This window comes from Carlito syrichta, unplaced genomic scaffold (assembly GCF_000164805.1).
Source record: "Carlito syrichta isolate Samal-C Ts95f unplaced genomic scaffold, Tarsius_syrichta-2.0.1 Scaffold119098, whole genome shotgun sequence".
Classification (NCBI taxonomy): Eukaryota; Metazoa; Chordata; class Mammalia; order Primates; family Tarsiidae; genus Carlito; species Carlito syrichta.
Window position 1 is genome coordinate 227,283 of NW_007063194.1, and position 24,909 is coordinate 252,191.

General features: G+C 34.1%; 1 protein-coding gene across 2 annotated transcripts in view; it reads right to left on the reverse strand.

Moving 5' to 3' along the window:
* The window catches only part of SEMA3E (semaphorin 3E), a 121,734-nt gene extending 97,693 nt beyond the window's left edge, over positions 1–24,041 (reverse strand). The window contains exons 1-3 of one of the 2 annotated variants that reach the window (XM_021707505.1): positions 23,927–24,041; positions 3,625–3,684; positions 1,193–1,312 (exon numbers count right to left, since the gene is read on the reverse strand). In XM_021707505.1, coding sequence (XP_021563180.1) covers positions 1,193–1,312; positions 3,625–3,684; positions 23,927–24,022 — 276 coding nt within the window. In that variant the 5' untranslated portion in view covers positions 24,023–24,041. The remainder of the gene's footprint in view (positions 1–1,192; positions 1,313–3,624; positions 3,685–23,926) is intronic. The other variant, XM_008047956.2, reaches the window with a different exon arrangement.
* Positions 24,042–24,909: the final 868 nt, after the last annotated feature.

Below are 24,909 nucleotides of genomic sequence, written 5' to 3' on the forward strand. Positions count from 1 at the left end.
GGCGGGTCTCGAACCCGCGGGCTCAGGCAATCCACTCACCACAGCCTCCCAAAGGCGAGCCACCGAGTCCGGCTGAGGCGTATTTTTTTAATCTTAAATCAGCGAATCGTCTCTCCTCCTGCACTCCCTAACTCACTTGGCTTGGAAATAGTGATTACAGAATCAGAAAGTCTTTGAACGTTCTTCGTAAAAATACGATATTTCATTTATATGAATTAAATGAAGGTGAATCCCCGACCCCCCAAAAATCCAATTATTTTTTGGAGTGTGGGCACCTTATAGTACAGGTTTCCCCTGCCAGGTTAATGTTCTAGGAATCTATCAGCATCAGGGTATAAGCTAACATTGCTGTATGAGGCCAAGACCAGCTTCAGTGACTTTTTTTCTTTTTTGAGATTCTTTCAACTTGTTTGGCCATTTCATAATGGGTGGTTTAGGAGTGCGCCTGCCCACACCACATTTAGCATGCAGCAGTTTTTGACCAAAAACAGTACGACCCCCACACCCCACCCTCCCTACTCACCTGATCTCACCCCGGGCCACTTTTTTTTGTTTGCTTCTTGGGGATGAAAATAGTGCTCAAAGGGAAATGTTTTGCCAATGTGGAAGAGATGAAACAAAAAACAGCAGAAGAACTAAAAGGCATTAAAATTGATAAGTTCAAAAACTTTTGAGCAGTGAAAAAAATTGTTTCCATAGGTATAGTGTAGAGAGTACTTTGAAGGCGACTGAAGTTTGTTTAAACATGTAAGAAAAAAATACAATTTTTTAAGAAATAAATTCTTGGTTCTCTTGGGTCCCCCCTCATACATACACACACACACACACACACACACACACACACACACACACACACACACACACACATTTGAGTTGGTGGTTAGATTCCAAAAATATCAATATATCACAATAAAGAATACAGTTTGATGTTAAGAAATTTTTTTAAGTGGGCAAATTAAGCAAATAAAATTGTTCAGTGAATGAGTGCAAAGAGAATTAATTGGCTCACAGATTTTATAGCTGACAAGAATTTTAAAGCCCCAAAGTGATCATTTCTCTGTCTAAAGCAAACAGAGTCAGTACATCACAGATGCTTTTATCTTTCTTGGAAAGAAATGCCACAATTTTTCTTTTGAAATGAAGTTGCTTTAAGCATTACTTTTATAGATAGCAATGAATGAAACAATCTTACCTCCAAATGATAGCCAACTCTGATGAAAGCACAAAGTGGATCAAAAGCTCCTGTACCACAGATTAGAAGGTGTGTCCTGTTATAATGATGCAAAACCCGGACGTAATTTGCACATTCGTTCTAAAGTAGGGATTAAAAAAAAAAAAAAAACACTATAATTAAAATATTTTGCCTTTTTTGCACTTTTGTTTTTCTTAACCCTAGAAACCTCATGTTTCATCATAAATCTCCCTTGGGTGGAAGAAGCAAGAGGGACAGATAAAAAGAGGACAAGAATCTGAAGAAGAAGAAATTGGGGTGACCAAGACACATTTTAGTTAACAGCAATGTGAGACTCGCATTTTATAAGGGGAGTGTATCATGCTTTATGTATTCTAGTTCACAATTGAGGAATTAAAAAGCACTGTTCAGAAATGTATTCAAGCATAAAGATTTCCATGGCAATATGTTCCATTAAGTAATTAAGTTATTCTCAATGGTGCTATTTTTTCAAGTACAGTATAAACAATGAATCAGTGTAAAGTCAGCAAACAAATCATTGGAAAAAGCTTCCCTATTCATAAGGAAACATGTCGTCTCGTCTTTAAGGCAAACAGAATTTTAACATTTGCGAAAATGAGTCTTATATCCTCAACTTCACAGATTCACATATAGCACTTTCAGAGATCATTCTTTAGTAAATAGAAAAGAAAACAAATAAAATAACATTTTACTGCAAGACTACTATACGAAAACTATTACTATGAGAAAATAGTAATAGTACAGGGATAAGCAAAATTTTTCTATATAGAACCAGATTGTAACTATATTTAGTTTGAGGAGTTATCTGCTATCTGTTGAAAGCATTTACCTCTGTAGGTATAGCATGAAAGCAGTCATAAGCAATATAAAAAGGCATGTGTGGTCATGTTCCAGTGAAACTTTATTTGCAAGAATAAGTACAGGCCACGTTTGTTCTAGAAGCTCTGGTTTGTCAACACTGGTATTCAACTATAAGCTTCTCGAGGACAGAATCTTTACTTTTCACATCTTTGCATTCCTCAATTAATTAATTCAACACATTACTTACTTATTACATATTACATACTTATCAAAGTTATAATACATGAGTCACTAGGTGAGTTTTATAATCAGTATCATGAATGGATAAAAAAAGTTTATAATTGCTTCAAAACCAACTTGGTTAAATTAATTCTACCAAACATTCCCTTGGAAATTAGGTGGTGCTATTCCATTAAATTATGAAAGAATATTAAACTCTTTTAATGCCAAATATCATATTAAAATTAATACATGTGATAATCAGTAAATGTCATGTTTTATAAGAACAGGTTGTGATTTCAACACTTTAAAGTCTCTCATATAATAGTATTAGGAGGAAAAGGCCATCACAATCACTTCACCATACATGATTCAGATAATAACTGGACTGATTATCCAGGACACACAGATATATTTATTTCTTCAATTTTTCACTCACGTGACATTTTATTTTGTGGGGGACACATATAGTTGATAGAATCAGATACAGTTAGTAGAATCTGCTGAAAATGTCTGGTTCTCATATTGCAATGAAGCAATTGCTTTTGCTCTCTTGACACAATGTCACATGTTAAAATGAGTCAATTAGACCACACTTTGGCTCAGTTGAGTTAGAGTGACACGGCCTAAGAGTATGTTCAATAGGCATCACGCTGTGGGATAAGGCAACAATATGTGATGACTCATTCTTTGGTTGTGACCCAGTTGGTATAATGTGTGTTAATCTTTTACATGTTTTTTTTTTTTCTTATTGAAAAAAGGGTAAGTTCACTTTCAAAAGCAGATACCCAGGTCTTGCTCCAAGATGCATATTGTGTCACCAGGTTAGCTGACTCCTCCTAGTATGTGAAAGTCCTGTCACTAATGTTTTAGTGTGATAGGGGTCGTGTCGGGGATGCTGTGGATGCTTATTTAAGTGGGAGACACCCTTAAAACATTTTGGAAGAGGTAAAACATATTTATTGCCTCTCTCAAGCTTTTTGTTCTCTCTCTTTTTGTTTCTTGATTTGTTTCTAATTTGCTAATCAAAGTGAAATGAAATTTCAAAATAATATGCTTAACTTTTCTTGGAATTAAAAAAGAAATTGTTTTTCTTTCAAAGACATAGGAAATAATAATTCATATAACAAATTTTTAATCTAAGTTGATTAAAATATAATAAAACAAAGTAAAAAATATGATCTGAATGGCACCTCAGCTCCCTTTAACTCTTCATTAAAATTAATTTTATATAACTATATGTATTATATCTATGTATATATGTATGATTTTCTCCCTGAACCAAATTGCTTATATCCTTTTATAAGAGCAAATAAAAGTTCAATGATTCAGTCCTTTGTGGTTGGCAGGAATACAATTGATGATTTGTTTTTACATTAAATAATACTTACCGCATCTTTTCCTTTCATTATGCATTCTTCTATTTTTAGAGATGTACTAGGCCAGTGTATCTAAAATAAAAGATAATGTACTATTATGGTAAATGCATATAAAAATAAACCACACTGAAAACCATTTCATTTTCTTCTACAATCCAATACTCCAATTTGTTCTAATGTGAGAAGATAAAATAAGACTTTGTCTTCTTCACATAATTATGTGCATAATTAAGTAACTCATCTTTGAGTTTTTACTTTATGCTAAGTCTTTTTTTTTTTCTTAAACTCTTTTTGATGGCTCACCTCAAGTCTCAACCCTTCAGAGGACAGTCATATCTTATTCAACCCTTCCTCATACTTGACTTGTCTGCCCTTCTAGTTCAAGTACCTCCTAGAGTTTCCTTTGCATTTTTACCATGTAGCACAGAAGGTGGGGTGTGGTAAGCTCTCAGTAATGTTAGCTGCATAAAGGAATTAAAGGATGAATGATTCTTTAAAAACTGATTTAAAATTTATCACCCAGTAAAACATCACACTACCTCTCGGTATTATTTCTTACAACATTGTTTAATCTCCCAGTTTCCAACTGGATTTCAGAAAGTTTTCGTTATATTTCAAATTTGTTGATTTCTTACTTAAAGAGAGAGAATACATCAAATATTTATTTTTCACCTTCAGAAGAACTTAACACTTTGCTGAGACCACAAGCAGAAATCAATACTTGTTAACTGGTTCTACAACTTTCTGTCTGTGCACTTGATTCATTTCTGAAAGAAATTGTTTTCTTTATCATTTTTTTTTTAGACTCCTTTTGTTCCTTCTTTTGCTTAAACTATAGACCGTTCATATTATGTGCCAGGCATTTTGATAACTATTTTTTTCTTTATTTTCTTTTATAAACTTATGTGCAGAGATTTCAGTTTATTATACTACTAAATCATAATTCATTATCATCATCAGTCTTAAAAAGTTCTTCTCTTATTTTAATTAATTAATTATCCCCCCCTCACTCCATGTTCTATTTTCATTCTCTCAGGAGGCAACTATTGTATAGTTACTAGGTACTTTGTTTGTATATATTCTTATAAAGTATACACTATTGCTTTTTATGCATATATTTCTTTCTTTTTTTTTTTTTTTTTTTGAGTTGGAGTCTCACTCTTTCGCCCAGACTGGAGTGCAGTGGCCGCTGCCAGCCACCGCAGCCTCTACCTGCTGGGCTCCGGCGATCCTTCTGCCTCAGCCTTCCGAGTAGCCGGAATTACAGGCACTCGCTACCACGCCCGGCTAATTTTTTGATTTTATTGTAGAGATGACGTCTCGCCTGTCTAGGCGGGTCTCGAACCCGCGGGCTCAGGCAATCCACTCACCTCAGCCTCCCAAAGGCGTAGTATATATTTCTAATGTATGTAAATAGCATTGAATTTCATATCATATCTCTTTCTTATCTTTTTTACTAAGAACTAGGTTTTTTAGATCCCTCAATCGTCCTATGTACATACGCAGTCTGTTTTTTCTGATTTATTCATAATGTTCCGGAATGGATTCTGCACATTTTCCTATCTATACTCACAGAGATTGATGTCCAGATTGCCTCTATGTCTCCACAACATCAAACATGGTTACCTTTTTGCACATTCCCTTTTGGTATCTGTGTAAGAATATCATTGATATATACATCCAGGAAGGATTTTAGGATAAATATATATCGAATCTGTGAATGTAGTGCAAGAATGATTGCCAGAATGGCAGCATGTCTATACCGGTAATTCTATACTCCCATAAACTCACTTGGCATTATCAAATACTCTAATTTTTGTGCCAAGCACATTAAATACAATATCAAATGCAATCCTTATCACAACTTTATCAAAGATGTGGAATTATCTAGGGAACTTTTCTTTTTTAAACTTATATTTCTCTAGGCAAACCCATAATGCAGTAGGTCTATAGGTGCAGTAGGTCTATAGGTGAGTAACAGTAGCAACTGGTACATTCCCAAATGTCTCTTGTGCCTCAAAGCTTAAGTCTCCTAGTTAAAACTGTGTATCTCTACATCTGCGGGATTAATCACCCCCCACCCCAACCAAACTGCAAAAGCTGTCAGTCTCCTCTCTCGGGTTTCTCTCAGAATTCTCTGGGAGCACCACCTCATACTAAGATATCAGTCATGGGTTCTGCTGGTTAGTGATTTTATCTATGAGGCATGTTGGTTCTCACCAACACATCCAATAGTTTTTATATCATTGCCTTCATTGAAGCCAGGCTACCTAAGAAGCGTTTCAGTTCGTTTTTCTTGGAGGCAATCATTTTCCATTGTCAAGTTAACATTCTGATGAAGGAGTAGAAATTTCCCAGTCAAGTAGTACGGGCCTTTCAAAATATGTCTGATATATTTACAAATTGCCTCTTCCTCCTCAGGATGCTTAGGAGTCCTCAAGATCCTTGATTGAGAAGGATTCGGGTATTGCCTTTTAGACTAATTGGTGTCAATGTTTACTGTTGTTAGATTCTATTGCTAAGCACATGCCAGTAAGTCAGACATTTCTCTTATCTGTGACAATTTGTTTGTTCCCTTAAGGTCTCTATTATCTTATGTCTTCCCTACCCTGATGTATCACCATTCTGTCCTATGCACTGTCAACCTGGAAAGACATGCTGGTTATCAAATAAAAATATTATACGTTGCTGACTGGAGGTATTTTTTTATTATTTAGTGAGAAAACCATGATTATTTTTGAGTTAGTGACCACATTCAAAAATAAAAATTGTTGCATAAAAATCCAGATTGCTAATTTCTTTAGAAAAATCTGAAGAAAAGCAACATTGGGCACGTATTCCTGTGTGGCATTTACTCTAGAACTGAAAACCTGAAGTTTTCTTTCAATGGGACAGGTACTCCCTGATTTACCTCAAACTAATCTTTTACCTGAATAATTCATATAGATATTTTAGTTTCTGAAATCGGTGTTTACATTTGAATTCCAAATATGTTCAAGACTTAAGCTATTTTTAAAACCTGTGGCCCATAAAATATCAGGTAAGACAGTTATGTTCCAGAAGTGACTGCTTAACTTACACATTGTATGGTCAAGTCCAGTCCCTGATAATTTTGGGAATTTATAAAAGTGGTGATAATCGTATTTTATTATGATAATCACCATATGAATGAATTTATTATAATACAAAAAGCACTCTATGTCTTGAATTATAGGTATAAAATATTACTTTGATGTTCTTATTGATGCAGTAAGCCCAAAGAGTTTCATACTAACAATATGGAGATAGAAAGGAAAACTAAGTTAAATAAAAACAAAAGCACACACATAAAATCCTAGAATAGATGTTGCTTTTAGCAACGAATCCACCAGTGGATCATGTATGATTTAGAAAATATGTCACTCAATGCCACGTTAGATTTCATTCTTTCAAAAGCCTGAGGAAAGTCACTGACACTATTATGGGACAGGGTCCTAGACGTGAAGCAGCAGAGTTTGCAAACTTTACCCGATTAATTTGGAAAAATATTCTTGTACTGAGATCTAGATTTTATCAAATGATTTCTAAGATCCATTCTAACTTCAGATGCATTTTGGTTTGGTAATTATGATTTTAAAGTGGGTGCATAAATTATTCAAATGGATATGCTAGAACATGTGCATGTATATATAGATTGTATATACACATGTGTATATCTTTAAAACAAAATACAAATTCATTTTAGGACCATCTAACATTGGAAAGAGTTTCATGAATAACTCCTTTTTAATATGAAAAAATTGGGGAACATCTCATCCATAATTCCAAATAATGCATTATATTCATAACACACTTAACTTACAAGATGCAGAGCTCTGATTTTTTTTAGAATATTAACATCCTTTTTTTCCTCATTTCTCTTTATTATGTAAAATGATGACCTTTTTAACTATAATTTTATAATATATTATCCTGTATCCCCCTAAGTCATAACTTCATAAGGATTATTTTCAAGATGATTTAAAGACACTGTTTGGAGGACAATTCTTTATAGCATTGTTTAACATACTTTGATAGGTTTTGGTCCAGAATAGTTTTTCAAATACCCTGGAAAGATAGAGACAGAATTTTCCTCCAGGACAAATGAAAACTTTGTTTACTGACCAGAATAATAAAGATAATGTCTACCTGTAGACAAGGTTGTAAATATTTGTCCCCTTGTAAGACTAAGAAGTTTCCTAAAGCTTAAGGTTCCTCAGATGAACACACATCCACTTAGTGTGCAATATCTACCTAGGCTCACACCTTGTAAAACAAAAGGGACAAGGACACTGAATGTCTTGCTGCCTGCTATGCCATGAGTCTCTTATCTCTGACCCCAGGAGTCTAATGTTTTCTGACCCATGAGTCTAATCTATTTGTGAAACTTGTGACAGGCTAACCTGTCTTGAAAGCAAGATAAAATCTCTGGCCCTTCACAGGTTTGACACAGACAAAAGATAATTTCTTAAGTGATGATAAAGAAAATAAGTGACTTTTCTAGAACTGTCAAAATATACATTGCTCCTAGCAACAAAACTAATAATGGCAGTTGCTGTAAGAATAACAACACTATTCATTCAGAAACACTTTATAAAGTGGTTTGCAACAAAATCTTCCCTGATATCGTTTTTTCCTTCCTTTGATCCCCATTAGTTTTTTTATTTTAATATCTAGGACAACAAAGATGAATGTACTTAATTCTAGCTTTATCACTAGACTGTAAATTACAGAGGGCAAGGCAGTGACTTATTTCTGTCTCCTGACCAATGCCTACCTGACACAATGTCTTAAACACAGTCTCTGCTTATTCAATGTCTGTTGGTTGGTTTGTATCAATCAGCACACCTTTAAGACTTCTTTGTAAAGTCAGTCCACTAAAAAAGCATGCAGTAAAGTTTGAGAGAGGAGATTCCCTGACATGGAAATGCTGTAATAAGTGTTAAATAGATAAAACAAGTAAACTTTTCCAGTTTAGTCATGAAGGAAATACTGTAGGATGCTAGCAATCATCTAAGCCTTGAAAGACTGGTAGCACTTTTGAGGGCATGTAAAATGATGTTGAATAGATCATTCTAGGTAGATGGAAGACAGAGAAAGAGACAGAAGATTATGAATATTCACCAAAGTCCAATACATGAGAACCCACCAAAGGAATAGAATAAACTGTGGTGAATGTTCATAATCTTTTTTCTCTCTCTCTCCCTGTCCCCCCACCCCACCTTCTACCCAGAATGATCTGTGCAACATCATTTTACCTGTCCTCAAAAGTGCTATCAGTCTTTAAAGGCTTAGCTGATTGCTAACATCCCATAGTATTTTCTTCATGATTAAACTGGATAAGAGAAATATAGGTTTACTAAGACTATGCTGTGTTGTTTTGGTTTGCTTTTTTGCTTTTCTAAAAACAAAGTTTAACAGGCTCAGAACTGCATCCAATGTTAACTCAGGTGACAAAATATGACAAAAAAAGATCTCACTGGAAATGGAAAGTTACTTTTTAAAGCCATCATATACAAATGGTCTGCCAAGCTAGTAAGGGGAATTATTTTCTTCATTTGTTTTGGCAGTCAGGATGTCTTTTGGTTCTGCTCCAAGGTTTAGCATCAACAAAAACCCATAAAACTAAGCTATTTGTTCTGCACAAAACATTTTTAAAGGCCGTTAAACAACAGGGTGTAATGTGATTTCCAAATTCTCTGTACCAAAAAGGTACAAAAAGCAAAAGGTTAAAGACACATCATCTCATCACAATTACTCCACAATATAATTTAATCACTTTACTGTACATTAACAAGCCATTTACTATTCATATATCAAAGGAGAAAAATAAAATAAAATATACATTGAAATACAAAGTAATTTTTTTCTGGACTCCCTATTGAGTCTCATAATTATACCAAGATTAGGAATTTAACAGCTTATTGTTACAAGATGTTATGACACTCAAAGATTTAGGGCAGCTAAAACAAATTAACAAAGATTTAAAAACCTTTTAGCTGTCAAAAAATAAATTATCTTTTTATTTTAAAAAGTAAATAAAACATCCAATTACTAAAGTTCATATTCATAGAATATATTTAAGTAACTAAGACCTATTATAATTTTATCTTATGTTTTCTTTCTACTTCTATCATTCCAATAAAAATTCTCATCCACATTTTGGTTTTTGTTTCTATATTTTTCATCTATATATCAATGTCCATCAATGTACATTTCTTTTTTTAAAATTTTAAATCAGAGTTTGTTAGCAAAAAGAAGAGAAGGAAAAAGGAAGATTCATGGTGGAAAAACCTGCAATGAGCAAGTTTCTCAAAAAAAAAAATACAAAAATACCGTGTCTGTACATTTCAATTATACATCCCATAAATATTATTAAAAGCAAAAAAAAGTATTTTGAATATAACATGCTAAAATAATCTTAATGGTTTATAAATGATAATCTTTAACCTGACACACATTGCCTTAGTGCTTATGCCTTTATACTTAATTATGACTGTCATTATTCAAGTATTTATATGCAGAATTATACTGAATTGAACTATAAATATGATTTGTACTTGATGGGTTTATTTTTAAAAGCATTTGAACTCGAACAATATCATAGCTACACACAAACATTTGTTGCCCAATGCATGCCCTTTTGTATGGATGAAATTTACTCAATTGGTATCATTAATGGGAAATCTCATCTGACATTTATATGCAGATTGCATTTTAATGTCCTTCTCTTATTCAATAAAAAATTTAAATTCTGAAATACAAGAACATTTTCCTCTTTGATACAATATAGCTGAATAAATGAGAAAAGTACACATATTTTTGTAGACAGAATTGTCTAGTGTACTGTCATATCTACAGATATTCAAATTTAATGGTGTAATTTAACTTTACATTACAGGGGTGGGAATTTTTAAAAAGTTGAAATTTAGGCAGAGAAAAATCACATATCAAAGTGTATTAAACAGAAACATATTCATTACTAAATAGAAATATTCTGTGAGTTCCCATAAAACATATTTTAAATAAATAAACACGTATCTCTTTTATTTTTTTTATGAAATAAAAAAAAGAAAACAAAATTTTACAACTTTGACTAGTATTAGTACTTCCCAGGGAATGATTTTGATTTGTTTTCCACGAAAGCTTAGTAAATCTTAGATGTGTACAGATTAAAAGGGGGCTATATAGACAAAATTTAGACAAACTAATCTATTACCTGTGATTGAGTACTGGAGCCTGGGTCTTGCAACCCTTCCCATACTTAAACAAACAGGGTACAATTCCTTCTAGTACTCGTCAGCGGTTCTTCTCAACTACTACCACCAGCAACAAGTTGTTCTACTAGTTCTTAACCATTACTAGGGTGATGTGCAGTCATACTAATTAAATAAGAAGAAAGGGGAAAGAAACACCTCATTACAAAAGGCAGAACTAGCAGCACAACGGCACACTGAAGACCAATTTTGGACACAGGAAATTGACTCCAAAGCAGTAAGCTGGTTCTCAATGATGGCTTCTAAGACAAATGTACCTGGTTTGAAACTCTAACTGCTCTTTACTGGCTTCATGACTCTACTCTCATTTTCCTTCCATTTATCCAAAATGCTGCTGATAAAGTAATCACACTCAGCAACAATTCTAATTATTTTATGTCCATAATCAGAATCTTCCAGTGATTCCTGAATTGCCTAGAAGATTCTGTTTCAACAGTATTGCAGTCATCAATATTCTATGAGCTAGTTTCAGCCACATTTCCATCTTTAACTCTTTCTGTTGTACCCATCCCACCTATTTACTTCAGCCAAAGACATTAGTCATTATTCCATAGTACTCTAAAATTTCTGTAATCTCTCCCCCTACTTGCCCTGCTCCCACTGCCAAGTTCTGCCAATCAAAATTCAACCAAAGTCCAGTTAAAATGATACCTCCTCCAGGAATCACACCCTCAAGCTTTTGTATACTTTTTTGGTATTATTAATATATTATAATTTATTGTCATTATTATTACATTTATTTTTTATTTTCTGTTCAAATTGTGCTGTCTCTGGCACATGTACATCTATATGTCTTCTCTATTATACATATTTTGAGGATTTTTCATTCATTTTTTCATACTCTATATCTCCACATGTATTTCTAGAGCTGTTAAATAACCTCTAAAAATCTGAAGTACTCCTATATTGCACTTAGAAATGGCAGCACAGTAGAATCAATAGAATCTAGTTTAAATAATAACAATGATAGTGATATTAAGAGGATGCTTACTATGTTCCAGGCACTTTTCTAGTCACTTGATAACTCATTTAATTCCCACAAAAAAGCTAAGAGAAAGATGTTATGGTTATCTATTCTTACAGATGAGAAACTGGGAAATAGATATTTGGAGTAAGTCACTCATCTAACTTGGTGATAAATTTGAGATGGGAGCCCAAGCAATTTAGCTATAGGATCTGTATTCTTTGCCAATACAGTCTTCCTTCTTCAAAACATCTTATAACAACTAAAAATAAGGTAAAATAAAGTAAAAAATTAAAATTAACATATTGACTTTTATTGTCAAATTAAAAAAAAAATCTAACTGTTGGTCAGCTATATTTCATACTAGAAATGAAATACAGATTAGAAAGAACAAGGATAAACTTTCAAAAAATAAAGAAGCATAAACAAATGTATTATATCTAGGCTTATTTAGAGTAGATATAAATACATCTGATAAATATGAATAAGGAAATGATTTTTTCTCACAGAATATAGAAAATACTATCAAAATCTTTTCAATATTCTTAGGTGCTATATAGAAAACTTTACCATGCATAATATCCAGAGGACTTTTAATTTTGCCTAATACAAATTTTAGTTCACTAATTAATATTATAATCACTATTTTAAAGTGTTGTTATACATTATTAAAATGTATTAAAGTCACGGGGAAAGTTTTTATTTAATGCCTTTTTAAAAAATTGCTTGAATTACAGAATAATTAAGTAAATATTGGATTGGTACTACATAATACCAGGCTGTTTTGCAGTAATTTATCTTTTTTTGTCTTTTACTAAGTATATTTTTGATATAACTAACAAACTTAATTTTCTATGAATTACTTGTTTAAGTATTTAAAAACTTAATAATAAACTTTACATAAATCTATTTAAATCTTCTTAGACTTAAGTTCAATAAAATTTTGCCAGCAATTGAAGTTTACACACTTATGCATCATGTAAAAACAAAATTTAATTCTGCTGAGTGTAAAGCTGATAACCAGAGAATCTAATAATAATAACCTGTCATTATCTCCTCTGAAGTATCTTAACATTAAGAGATATAAATTAACTAGAATGGAGGGTGTGTGAAGAAATATATATACATTTATTTTCAAATTATCCAAATTGGATGTTCTTCCTCAGTGCCAGAACTATAATGCAAAAATTGAGTAGTAAGTGAAATAATGAGGGCTGTTTTAATAGAAGAAAAACAAAAGGCAATTTAAATATGAATAGCCCTGAGTTTCTGCACTTAGAGTTCTAGCCCAAGTTAGAGATCTTTAAGCTTCATCCTATCCAAATACTTAAAAAAAAAAAAGACAAACGTAGAAGTGAACTGAATCTATAGGTAACTGAGTGAAAAGTGATTACCAGAATGTTTTGTCTTTTCCTTTCCAAATATTCTATTCATACAAACGTCTTGATATTGTCACATTATAATCAGAAAGTCTCAGATGTTTTAATTTTTCACTCAGATAATGGTTTCCTTTAGTTCAGCCAAAGCTCTTTTTGCACTAAAAGGCTTTAGAGAAAGGAAAAAAGAAAAAAAAAAACTTTCTTAGAATGTTACTGATGAAATCAGAATTCTAATCATAGCAGTCTCACATTATCTGGAAATTTTAGAGACTTTTACAGAGAGTGATATATAAAAACTATTTTCTTTTGAGAGGTGGGAGTTTCTCATATTAGGTAAAGCAAATGGAATTATAAAGTTGAAAGTTTTACAGTAAAAAGTATGAATTAGCACCAGAATTGAGTTATGTCATTAGTGAAGGTTGAGTGTCCTTAATGAATGTTGCATAGGTACAACTGACCAGAATTTCATTATAAAATGGTATTATTATATGGTGCAGAAAATGTAATGAATTAAATAATTTATAAAGCAAATCCAATACCTAAAAACACTAATATAATTTGGCAAGTCTATTAACTGGTAGATTCTTATCTATAGGAAAATTACATGGGAAAAATCATTCTTACATGAGTGCATATTCATATGCATTCTGATTATTATATAGAAAACAACTATTTACTTAATATCATATAGAAGACCAGTATTTCCAAGACATGCAGGGATATACAATATCCCACCATTTCACAATCCTGGGTATACACTGCAATCACCTGGGAAGGTTTTTCAAAATACCACTTCTTAGTCCTGACTTCAGTCTAGAGGTAGGGAAAGACAGATATTATTTACAAGATCCTCAGTTGTTTGTTAATGTGCAGACAGGGTTAAAATTACTGTCACTCTGTAAAGCAGGGATCCTTACTCTGTTTGCCAGATGGAAAGTGGGTAGGTCATTGTGGGGAGGAGGGTGAGTAGAAAGACAAAATTAAACTGAAATAAATTAGAGAATAGCTAGTTAGAAAGTGATTCTGACAATAAATACAATGAGATTTGCAAGAAGGCGGAGGAGAACAGATTTATTGGGGTGGTGTTAAGATTCACAACAGACACTTTCATTCTCTCAGTGCCTACATTCTTTGAGTGCCTGTACCTTCAAAGATGACCACGACACAGCATCTACTCGTAAGGACTCGTTTTATAAAGGAGACTGACAAGTAAACAGTCAATTTTAATACAATATTGAAATCAAATCAGACCTAGGGATAAGGAAGGACAAAGAGAATCTCCACCAATTATAGGTTAAAAGAGAAAGAAAATAGCTTCAAAAAATTGGGTTGGATTGAAGGTCATTCCAGAAAAGGAGAGTGTATAAGGACAAACAGGAATGGAAGAGCAAACAAAAGTGGGCTGACTGGCAATGTCAGTGTGGACAAGTAGAGATTCAGTTAAAAATATAGAGAAGAGTAAATCATGAAGAACCATCTTTGCTCAGCTGAAAATTTTATATTTATTTTTACTCAAATGTTTTAGAATGTTTCATAAAGTGAATATTATGGAACAGAACTTGTTAACTGGGACCTGAAAAAAAAATTCAGGGAATGCACCAAGTCAGAAAACAGAAAAAAAATATCATTTTTTTCCCACTAACTTTTAATTGAAACTTAGCATTTCTAACATATAAATGTGGGGGAAGAAAACTATAGTAGTATTAATAGTGTCTGTGATTTTATTACCAAGGTAAAAGATATTTTAATATTACTTTAGAGTGGTTGCTATTGTCCATTGACAATGATCATTAATTTGAAATTATGATGCTTATGAGTAAGACCTGTAGTTACTTATTATTTAATGTGTTAATAAAGAAGGTACATATTACTACAAATTCTTATTTTAATATTATGATAGCTGTATTTTAATATATTTATATTTGATCATTTTATTTCAATATTTCACTTTGTAATTCTATATATTTACTTTTTGCATTTAAGGGTCCATAAATTATGCCAGACTGACAAATGTAACCATAACTCACAAAAAAATTTAGCACACTGACACAAGCTATATTCATTGTTGCTTTTGAAGAGAGCAAAAGAAGAAATGATAATGTAGAAAAGATAGAAAATAACCAATCCTTAAGAAAGTTCAACAAGGTGAGATTCAGAGCACGTGTATAAAAAGTGCAATTCATAAAAGGAGAAAGAGTACCTCCAATGTATCAAGAAAGAAGGTGAAAAACATCATATAGAAACAACAGGGAGGGTGAGGATCAACATGTTTGATGGCCTCAATTTTGTAAAAGAAGTTAAAATGGAGGGTTATTTATTTTCTCCGAAGAGACTATCAGGACTAATCTATCATGACATATCCCTATTGACCACAGTCACCATGGGGATTATTGACCTCCACACCCAGGTCAGCTATCAATACTTGGACTCAATCCATGGAGCTCCATACAACTCCCAATATGACCCAACCCTTTGGATATCTCAAACCCTTCTGTAAAATCCTCTAGAACATCATTAGGAAAATCCCTTAACTTCTACAGTTGTTTTTTTTTTTTCCCCCATGTTCCTTTAATTTCTTGCTCTAATTAAAACCAGATTGTCCCTTGAGACTACTGTTTCTCTACAGGACATATTGGTGGCTTTTAAACTCTAAACCCACATGTGAAGAAGATATTTTCACTGATCCCTCTTGCCTCTTCCTAATTTTCCCTCTCTCCATTCTTGCCTACTCAGTGATTTAAAACAAAAGAATAAAAATAAAACCTTAACTACTTTGAAGTTCATGTAATCACAGTCATACATCTGCTACCCTACTCCTTGTAGTAATCTACCTTCATTCATTTCTGCTTTCTTTTTATTAATTGAAAATTTTTCCACCTAGATTACTATCCTTCTAGTCACAAAGATGATTCATCAGCCATCATGCTGGCAAATCAGTGCCCTATCCTCTGCTATTTCAATGATCTGGTGCTTCAAATTAGCCTCAGGCACACACTCAGATGCTACTTTTTTAGTTCTGTATTGCAATATGGTAGTCACTAACCACCACAGGTTATTGAGCTTTGATAAATGAATAGTGAGCATTTTATTTGGGTGTTTTCTCAAATATCGCTTTCCTAGAAACTCTTTTCCTGACTACATTACTATCTCCACTAACCTCTTTACACTCCTATCTCCATAAGCTGTTTTATTTTGTATAACATTTATCACATCTGCTATAATATCGTGATTATTTTATTCTTCCACGGTATTTTCTAATTTTTAATACTTAATGTTTTGAAATAATAATAGGGTTAATACAATTGCAATTTAAAAATAGATTTAAAATAATTTTGAATGATATTATAGTTAAGATAGTGAGGTATTGGCATAGAGATAATGAATAAATAAAGGGAAGAGTGCTAAGTTATATGGATAAGGTAGACAGTATAAGTGTGAGAGTGTATGCAGATCACTGGGAACTCATATACTGATGGAGGGAGTGAAGCTTTGTATAACTGCATTGGAAAGCTATTTGGCATTATCTTGACATTAACATATTCTATAACTGGCAATTCTACTCCTGAATATATGGCCGGGAAGCTTTCCTCCATATGTGTACGAGGAGATGTTTACTAGACTGATCATGGCAACACTAATAAAAGCATTATACTGAAAACCATCCAAATGTCCTTAGACATGGAATGAATAGACAAATTGGGCTATTTTAATATGATTATACATATTGCATAGAATTCAAATTAAATGAGTTTGTACATGGTGTTGATTATGTAATAAGTACTATTCTTTGTCCTTTACATAAATTAATTCATTTTACACTCAGAAAGAACAGAGGTACAAAGGGATTTAGGAACTTGCCCAATACTACACACACAAAGCTAGGATTTAAACATCAAAGTCCAAGTTGTGGTCCTAATTCATTATTCTACCTCTATTTCAAATTTGGCTTAGTATAAGCAACGATAAAATCTAAGAAAGAATAATGAATAATAGAAAAGGAAACAAAATAAATTCTAGAACTTATAATTTTGTGATTTTTATGTAGCTCAAAATTAGCCACACTAAATAATATACTATATTATTTAGTATATTAGAAATATGGATGTGGAGTATATTCTATATAAGAAATATAGAATAATGTAATTTTAAAAAATGGACACAAGAAAAGAATAAACATAAAACTCAGGGTAGTAATTGTGTCTGGGCTGCAGGATGCCTGTGGAGGGAAATAGGAAGAAGATGAAGGTAATGTTTCCGTTCTTGAGTCTGGTGCTGGGTCATAGGTATTTGTTTTACTTTGATACTTTCTAACCTATTTATGTTATTTGTATATTTGTCTGTATGAAATATAACAATTTAAAAGATGTTTAAACGAAGAAAGAGGGTAAGTGGGAAAAAAAAAAGGACTTTGGCCACACTTTTAAGATGTTTGATCTGAAGGAAAGAAGGACAGATGAGGTATCACTAGATAGATCCATGATATATGTGTGTGTGTGTGTGTGTGTGTGTGTGTGTGTGTGTGTGTGTGTATGTGTGTGTGTATGTGTGTGTGTTTGTTTTGTGGGGACAGGGTCTTGTTATGTTGGTCTTGAACTCCTGGACACAAGCAATCCTTTCACCTCATCCTTCAGAGTAGCTGAGACTATAGGCACACATCATATGTGTCATTAATGAAAGGGTCTGAATCCTGCTTATAAATGGATAAACTAGATTCAAATCTGGAGGCTTTTAAAAAAATTATTATCATGACCATCCAGAGGATACTACTATCATCTAATAGGTAGAAGGCAGGGATACAGTTAAACATCCTACAATGCACATAACCCTCCCACCCAACTATGAATTATCCAAAATGTCAGTAGTATCAAAGTTGGGAAACCAAGATATAGAGAAAGCAAAGCAAGAGTGATTTAAAAACATAATGGCAGGGAAATAATTGAGAGAGCAAGTACAGACAAGATGCATTATGTCTTCTGAGTCTGAAGATTACTGAAGAGACAAACTTTTTCTTAAGGCTACTCTTTTAACCAAAAAAAAAAAAATCATGAAGTAGACCTTACTCATACTCTGCCATTACTAAAAACAAACACAGAGGACATATTGGGGGTGTTATTGCTAAACATTCTGGAGAAACAGGCAGAACAAGTACAAAATAAGAAATGTAGGTGGGGTGAAGTTACATCAGAGTTAATGAAGCATAAGCCTCGGGACTCCTTCCTGGCTCCCGCCCTTAATGGAGACCTGAGAGAGGCCTTTGCAATTTTGAAATGTGTAAGTTTGAGTGAATTATATTACTTGAACCCTCTCCCGCAAGTTTGTATAAGTTTTGGGCTCCACAAAATGAGAATTTACCCGTGAATACAGAAAATTTATTCGGTATATTATTCAGTATAATATATTCAGTTTTTATAGCTAATTTTCTTGACATCATAGCTAGATGGCACCCTGAAGTTCAATGGCTGCATGCTACTCTATTTAGTTTCCTGAGATGGAGTTCATAAAACCCCAATACCCTCCAGGTCTCCTACTTTTATATGGTTTTCACAGGTCATTTTCTCCATGAAAGCCTGTCTTCCTAGCATTAAAGGCCTAAGGGTACAATTAAGCCAAAACAATAAATGAGAATAAGTAGGTGATTCAATTTCCGCTGCTCTGAAAAGGAATCACATTAGAGTGAGAAGCTGCTATCTCTTGGTCTACATAGGAAACAACAGCTCAGGAAAATTGTTATGAAATTTTGTGTATAAGAGTTACCTATGAAACTTGTTATTAATGTGGCTTCCAGGGACCCACTCCATGAGAGTCACATAGTATCCTGGTACAAGTATAATTTGAGAACTGCTTTCTTAATGCAAAGTTTCTTAATTTTCTGAATGCCAGGTATTTGGGAGAATCTTTCCTATTCACATATTAATTTTGATATGGTATCTAACTTTGGCAGTTTTACTTATGATCTTTAGCTTAAATGCTCCTTCACAGATAATTAAAGTAGATGATATCAGTGAGAGAACAAAAAGAAAGCCAGTTAGGACTGAAGCAGGAGAGAGATCAACCAAGGAGTGAGGAATAAAAACCCATTGAATTTGACTAACAGGACAGTCAAATTCATGTGTATATATTATACATGTAAGGAGAGAGAGGGAAGGAGGGGGAGAGAGAGAGAACAATCAATCAGTCTGTAAATGAGAGGGTTCCCACAAAAACTGGAATTTACTTGTAAAGAATTGTGTATTTACACTTATGCGTTTAGATTTTAGTCACCTTCACAGTATTCTCCGTTTGATGCAATACACCTATTGAGATGCTTTCCCCAAGGCTCAAAACAGTTTTTGAACTCAACAGTTTTGATACCTTTTATGTGGTTTTTCTATTTTTTGTTTCACCTCTTCCATATCAGCAAAACGTTTCCCTCTCCGAACTTTTTTCATTCGGGGAAACAAACAAAAAAAGGTGCTTGGGGTGAGAGCTAGTGAATGGGGGTGGGGAATAAGATCTGTTATTTAGGGGTAGGGGGTGAGATTAGGTGAATAGACAGAGTGGGGCACTGGACCCACGTCGTTTGTGGTCAAAAACTGCTGAACGTTCGCACAGTGAGGGCAGGTGCTTTGTCAAGGTGGAAGAACCAGTCACCTGTTTGCTACAGCTCGGGATGTTTCTTCTGCAAATCAGAATCCTTCTCAAAACTTTCTGATAAAAACCTTGGTTGAGTGCTTGATCTGGAGGACCAAATTCTGAGTGTAATACAAGGGATCCATCCTCCAAAAAAAATTCAGTTTTTTGAAGGGGCCCCACTTATGAGTGAATGTGTATATACTATATTTATATAAGGAAAGAGAGAGCAATCAGTCTGTGTGTGTCTATATATATAGACACACATATACACACACACATGTATAGTGGGTATGTGTATATTTATATAATATATATATATGCATAGAAAGAGAGAGAGAGAGAGAGAGAGAGAGAGAGAGAGAAATCAGTCTGAGAGAGAGAGAGAAATCAGTCTGTATATGTTTGAAGTCCAAAGAGGACTTCAGAGGAAATAAAGATGTTTGAAAGAAAGGAAAGAATCAGGACAAAATGTAATATTTGCTTCTATTCCATCCTGCGGCCACTAAAATGAGTGTGAAAGAATTTTCAAAAGCATAATCCAGCCATTGCCTTGCTAACCTATGGTGTGACCATGTACTCTTTGAGCTATGGCCAGGCCATGTTTTCTTAGGCTTTGGCCCCCTCCCCTACCTTGGGTAGGTGAATCTCCTCTTTCTTTCTCTCGCTCTAATTTACTTTCTAAATAAACTATATTTTCTTATCTAACTTCTGTGCAATGCTTTGCATCTTTCAGAAGGCATCGGATCACACACCAGACACCCCAACCCCCAGCGGGCCTGACCTAACATTCTGGAGGCCCCGCTGGGAGTGTGACCCTAACATTTTTGAAGGTCCCACCTAGACATGCCAATCTTGCTCTCTCTCATTCTCCTCTTTCACCAAGATCTGCTGCTCTCACCCTCTTTCTCTCACTCTTCTTTTTTCCAACCCTAGTATCTAAATAAGGTGCTTGGCTATCTTCTCTGCTACTTGCTCTTTCTTAATCTTGTTGCCTATAACAAGGTACATCGAATGGACCTATCCCTGTCGCCTCAACTTTGTCCAGGATGAAACTACACCTTCACTGATGAGGACGCCGAGGCACAGACAGGTGAAGTCACACTGCCCAAGGTCACATCGCTACCCATTCAGGCTTCCAAGTCCTGTTGTCTGGACCAAGAAAAAAAGAAAAGAAAAGAAAAAGCATAATCCAAAAAGGACAAATAAAACTGGGGTGTAGGTGCCAAAGAAATATCAGCTACATTTTAGAAACTCTGAAACATATGGGCAAGTGTTGACTAGCTTTGCGCACTAGGAAACGCGGAAATCTGCCTGCAAAGTGAAAGAAGCCAGTAAGCAAACTGATTCATGAAGAATAATTTGAGATTCTCAGAAATTAGAAGATTTGAGAGTAGAAGTGGGGTAGAAGTAAATGAAATCAGGAGAAACAGTTCAAAGAATGGATTATAGGCAGAAAGACCAGACAATAAAGGGGGAACAATCTGATTTACAGGAGTCCTGGGAAGAGAGATGAGAGGAGACTGGAAAGAAGAGAAAACATTACAAAAATAAAGAGCTAAAGGCCATGGTATCCCTAGTAGAAAGGCCCATGGCATCCTAGTGCAACAGATGTAAAAAGATCAACACTATGAGAAATATGAGAAGCCAGGCTGGGTGGCTCAGCCTGTAATCCCGTGCCTTGGGAGGCTGAGGTGAGTGGATTGCCTGAGCCTGCGGGTTCGAGACCCGCCTGGGCAACTTGGCAAGACCTCGTCTCTACAATAAATCAAAAAAAATTAGCCGGGCGTGGTAGTGCGCGCCTGTAATTCCAGCTACTTGGAAGGCTGAGGCGGAAGGATCGCCGGAGCCCAGCAGGTCGAGGCTGCGGTGGCCGGGAGCGGCCACTGCACTCCAGTTTAGGTGCCAGAGTGAGACTACAACTCAAAAAAAAAAAAAAAAGAGAGAGAAATATGAGAAAGTTCTAAAACACAAAGATTAAAGAGGGAATTCTAAATGCATAGTCTCAGGAGTTGGATGGTATCAAATTGGTTACATCCAAAACTTCAAAATTAGAAGGCATCACATTTCTCAGTAGCTATACTGGAAATTTGAAAACAATGGAAAATACCTTCAAAATTCTAAAGCAGTTAACTTTCAATCTAGAGTTATATTCTTCCATCATTTATGTGTGAAGTCTGAATAATAACATTTTCAAACATACAAGACAAAATTTGACTTTGAATTCTTCAAGAAAGTTAGAGAGAATATGTTTCAGCAACACGTCAGAGTAATCCCACATAGACGCAGGACCTGGGAAACTGAAGTTCTATGCAGGTGGGGGCCATGTGGATGCCCCAGGATGATGATGAGACAAAGCTTCAGCATGCCAAGGGGGCCATGGAAGACATCTTTGGTTTTTAAAAAACTCAAGCAAAAACAAAACAAAAAAACAACACAAACTGATGAAAATGAACAAGTTTCACTATATTGAGAGGAGTATAAAAATTCCTGCAGAAAGTTTGGTTAAAAAACTAATGAAACTAAAATAAAAATCTAAGGTGATGGAAATTTGATATTCTTTAATCACAAAAGTAACAATAGAATTGCAGAAAGAAAGAGAAAAGGAAAGAAAAAGGAAAGAAACAAAGAGGCAGGGAGAGACAGAAGGGGAGGAGGTTAGAAAGACAAACATATGCTATGTGGCTCAGTAGTGAAAAATATTTTCCTAATAATAATAATGGAAAGACATTATTATTATTTAACCAAAAATTGTGGTATAATTATTTTGGGAAAATGGAGGGCAAATGATCAGAGGGTTGTTGGCAAAATGTGGTGTACAAATATCTCAATTGTGGAACCAAAGAGAAGAAAGCTAAAATCCTCATCTTGTCTAAAATTAACAGATATTGCCTAAAACCAAAGATATCAATAAAGAAGAGTTCACAAATATTGTCTTGCAGCAACTTGGATGGATTTAGAGTCTGTCATACTCGGTGGTCTATCACAGAAACAAAGAACTAAATACTACATGTTCTCACTCATAAGTAGACCTTGAACATTTATCATATCACTATAAGAAAGGCATTGGCAGTAGCAGGACACTGCTAGGGGAGAGAAGGGGAGGGATGCATAACATCACTAAGCGTACCTGTTCCTAAACCAGGTGAAGTGAGGACAAAAGGGAGGACCAAACTCCACCTGTATGTAGAGCACTTATGTACCTAATCCTGACCTGTACCCATATCTTTAAAATATAAAAAAAAGAAACATAAAGGTAAAAACTAGAAGAAACAGCAAAAGGTTTAAAATAATTTTCTCTGGGGATACAGAACTGGCAAAGATCAAGGAATGATGTTTTTATCATAATTGTTTTTTAAAATGACTATAAAATATGGACACGGCTCACTCTGACAAACATCAAAATTAAAAAATCAATTTAAAAGAAAGTATATTACAAAATACATGCATTTATGCCAAAATAAACTATGGTTTAGAAATATATATATATTTAAACTTTGTATGTTTTGAATAAGTTTGATATGGATCTAAAAATATTAGCTTAATTATATTCTGTATAATTATAGACCATAAAACTATTTTTTCATCTTGCCACAGTTACCCTTTCCCAGAAGATGTTAGGTACTTGCTCATTTTAATATCATATGTTAACCTGTCAGGTTAAAGGAGCATCCCCTGAACTACATGAGGTAGTTATATTGAAGTCATATATCCATATTTCTTCAAGCTTGGATTTTGGACTAATCAAGCCCAGAGGAACTGCTGGTAATTCAGCGTGTTCCAAACGCAGGTCTCAAGACAGTGGGTGTGGTGACAAGGGCCATGATGCAAGAGGAATGTCAAATACACCAGGCAAGAGTCTCTGAGAATTCAGATAGCAGTAGCGTGCTAGAAAACTTCATACATAACGATTTATGAACCTTTCTCAAAATGATTTTCATTTTTAATGAATATTTTATCTCACTAATCGCTCAATATTTTTAAATGGTCAACACAATTAAAAAAGTAACAATCTTGCAATTTTCTCCGTTCCTTCCCTCCAAAAGTACAATTTGATGTTTCCATACCTCTCTATAGCCGTCACTGATTCTCTCCAAGTTGAGGGAATACACAAGGTCCCTGCCTCCCACGAATAGTCGCTCTTGGTATTCATCCAGCAGCATTGTATGGAGATCAAGAAATTTGAAAGGGCTATGAAATATTGCTGTTCTGTTCAGATCCAAGAGCTCTGAAATACAAAGAGATATGCACACTAAACACATGAGAAAATGCAAATACCTTTATAACATTTTTCTCATAGCTCTATTTGTATCTGTATTAAAGCTGAGTAGTTAACATTAATTTTATCATAAACATACCATCAATACATTTTAAAGTTTAAAAGTTAAAATCTTTTTCAAGTTCATGAATCAAAAAACTCCATGCCAACTAAATAAGTGGGAGAGATATTCTGTCTTTACAGAAAAAAAAGGTCATTGACAGTCTTTAATGTAGAGTGTTGCATGTAGAAGTAATTTTACAACTGCTCTAACGTATAACAAAATTCCAAATCTACATTTACTTACCCAAAGTGTGCTTATTGTAATTTCAGATGAAAACCAACTCAGAAAAATAATGCTTCTAATTGAAATTAGTTTTGAAATTCACGTGCAAAATCAAATTTTCTGAGTCTGGAAACTATCAGTGTTGCTAATACAATTAAGGCATCAATGTAATAACATTCAGTAAGGGGAGCGCTCACTGATAAAACTGGTAGAGATCTATTTTCTACCACTTGATTTGGGCTAATATTCATGTATTCGTGCTTACATCAGAAGTGTCAAACTATGTTTCTTACCTATATACTTAATTTTAAGAAGTCAGACTCTGACATGTCTCTCACGTATGCACATTAGTTTGTTCGTGTGTTGAAAGTATTGAATTGCATATGGCAATTCATTAATTAAGGTTGATAAAATAGTATATGGGAGCCTTTGGTGATGAAAGAGAAATATTGCCCATATGATTAAACCCCGAATAATGAAGAATTCCTGAAGAGGCCCCTTGGGAA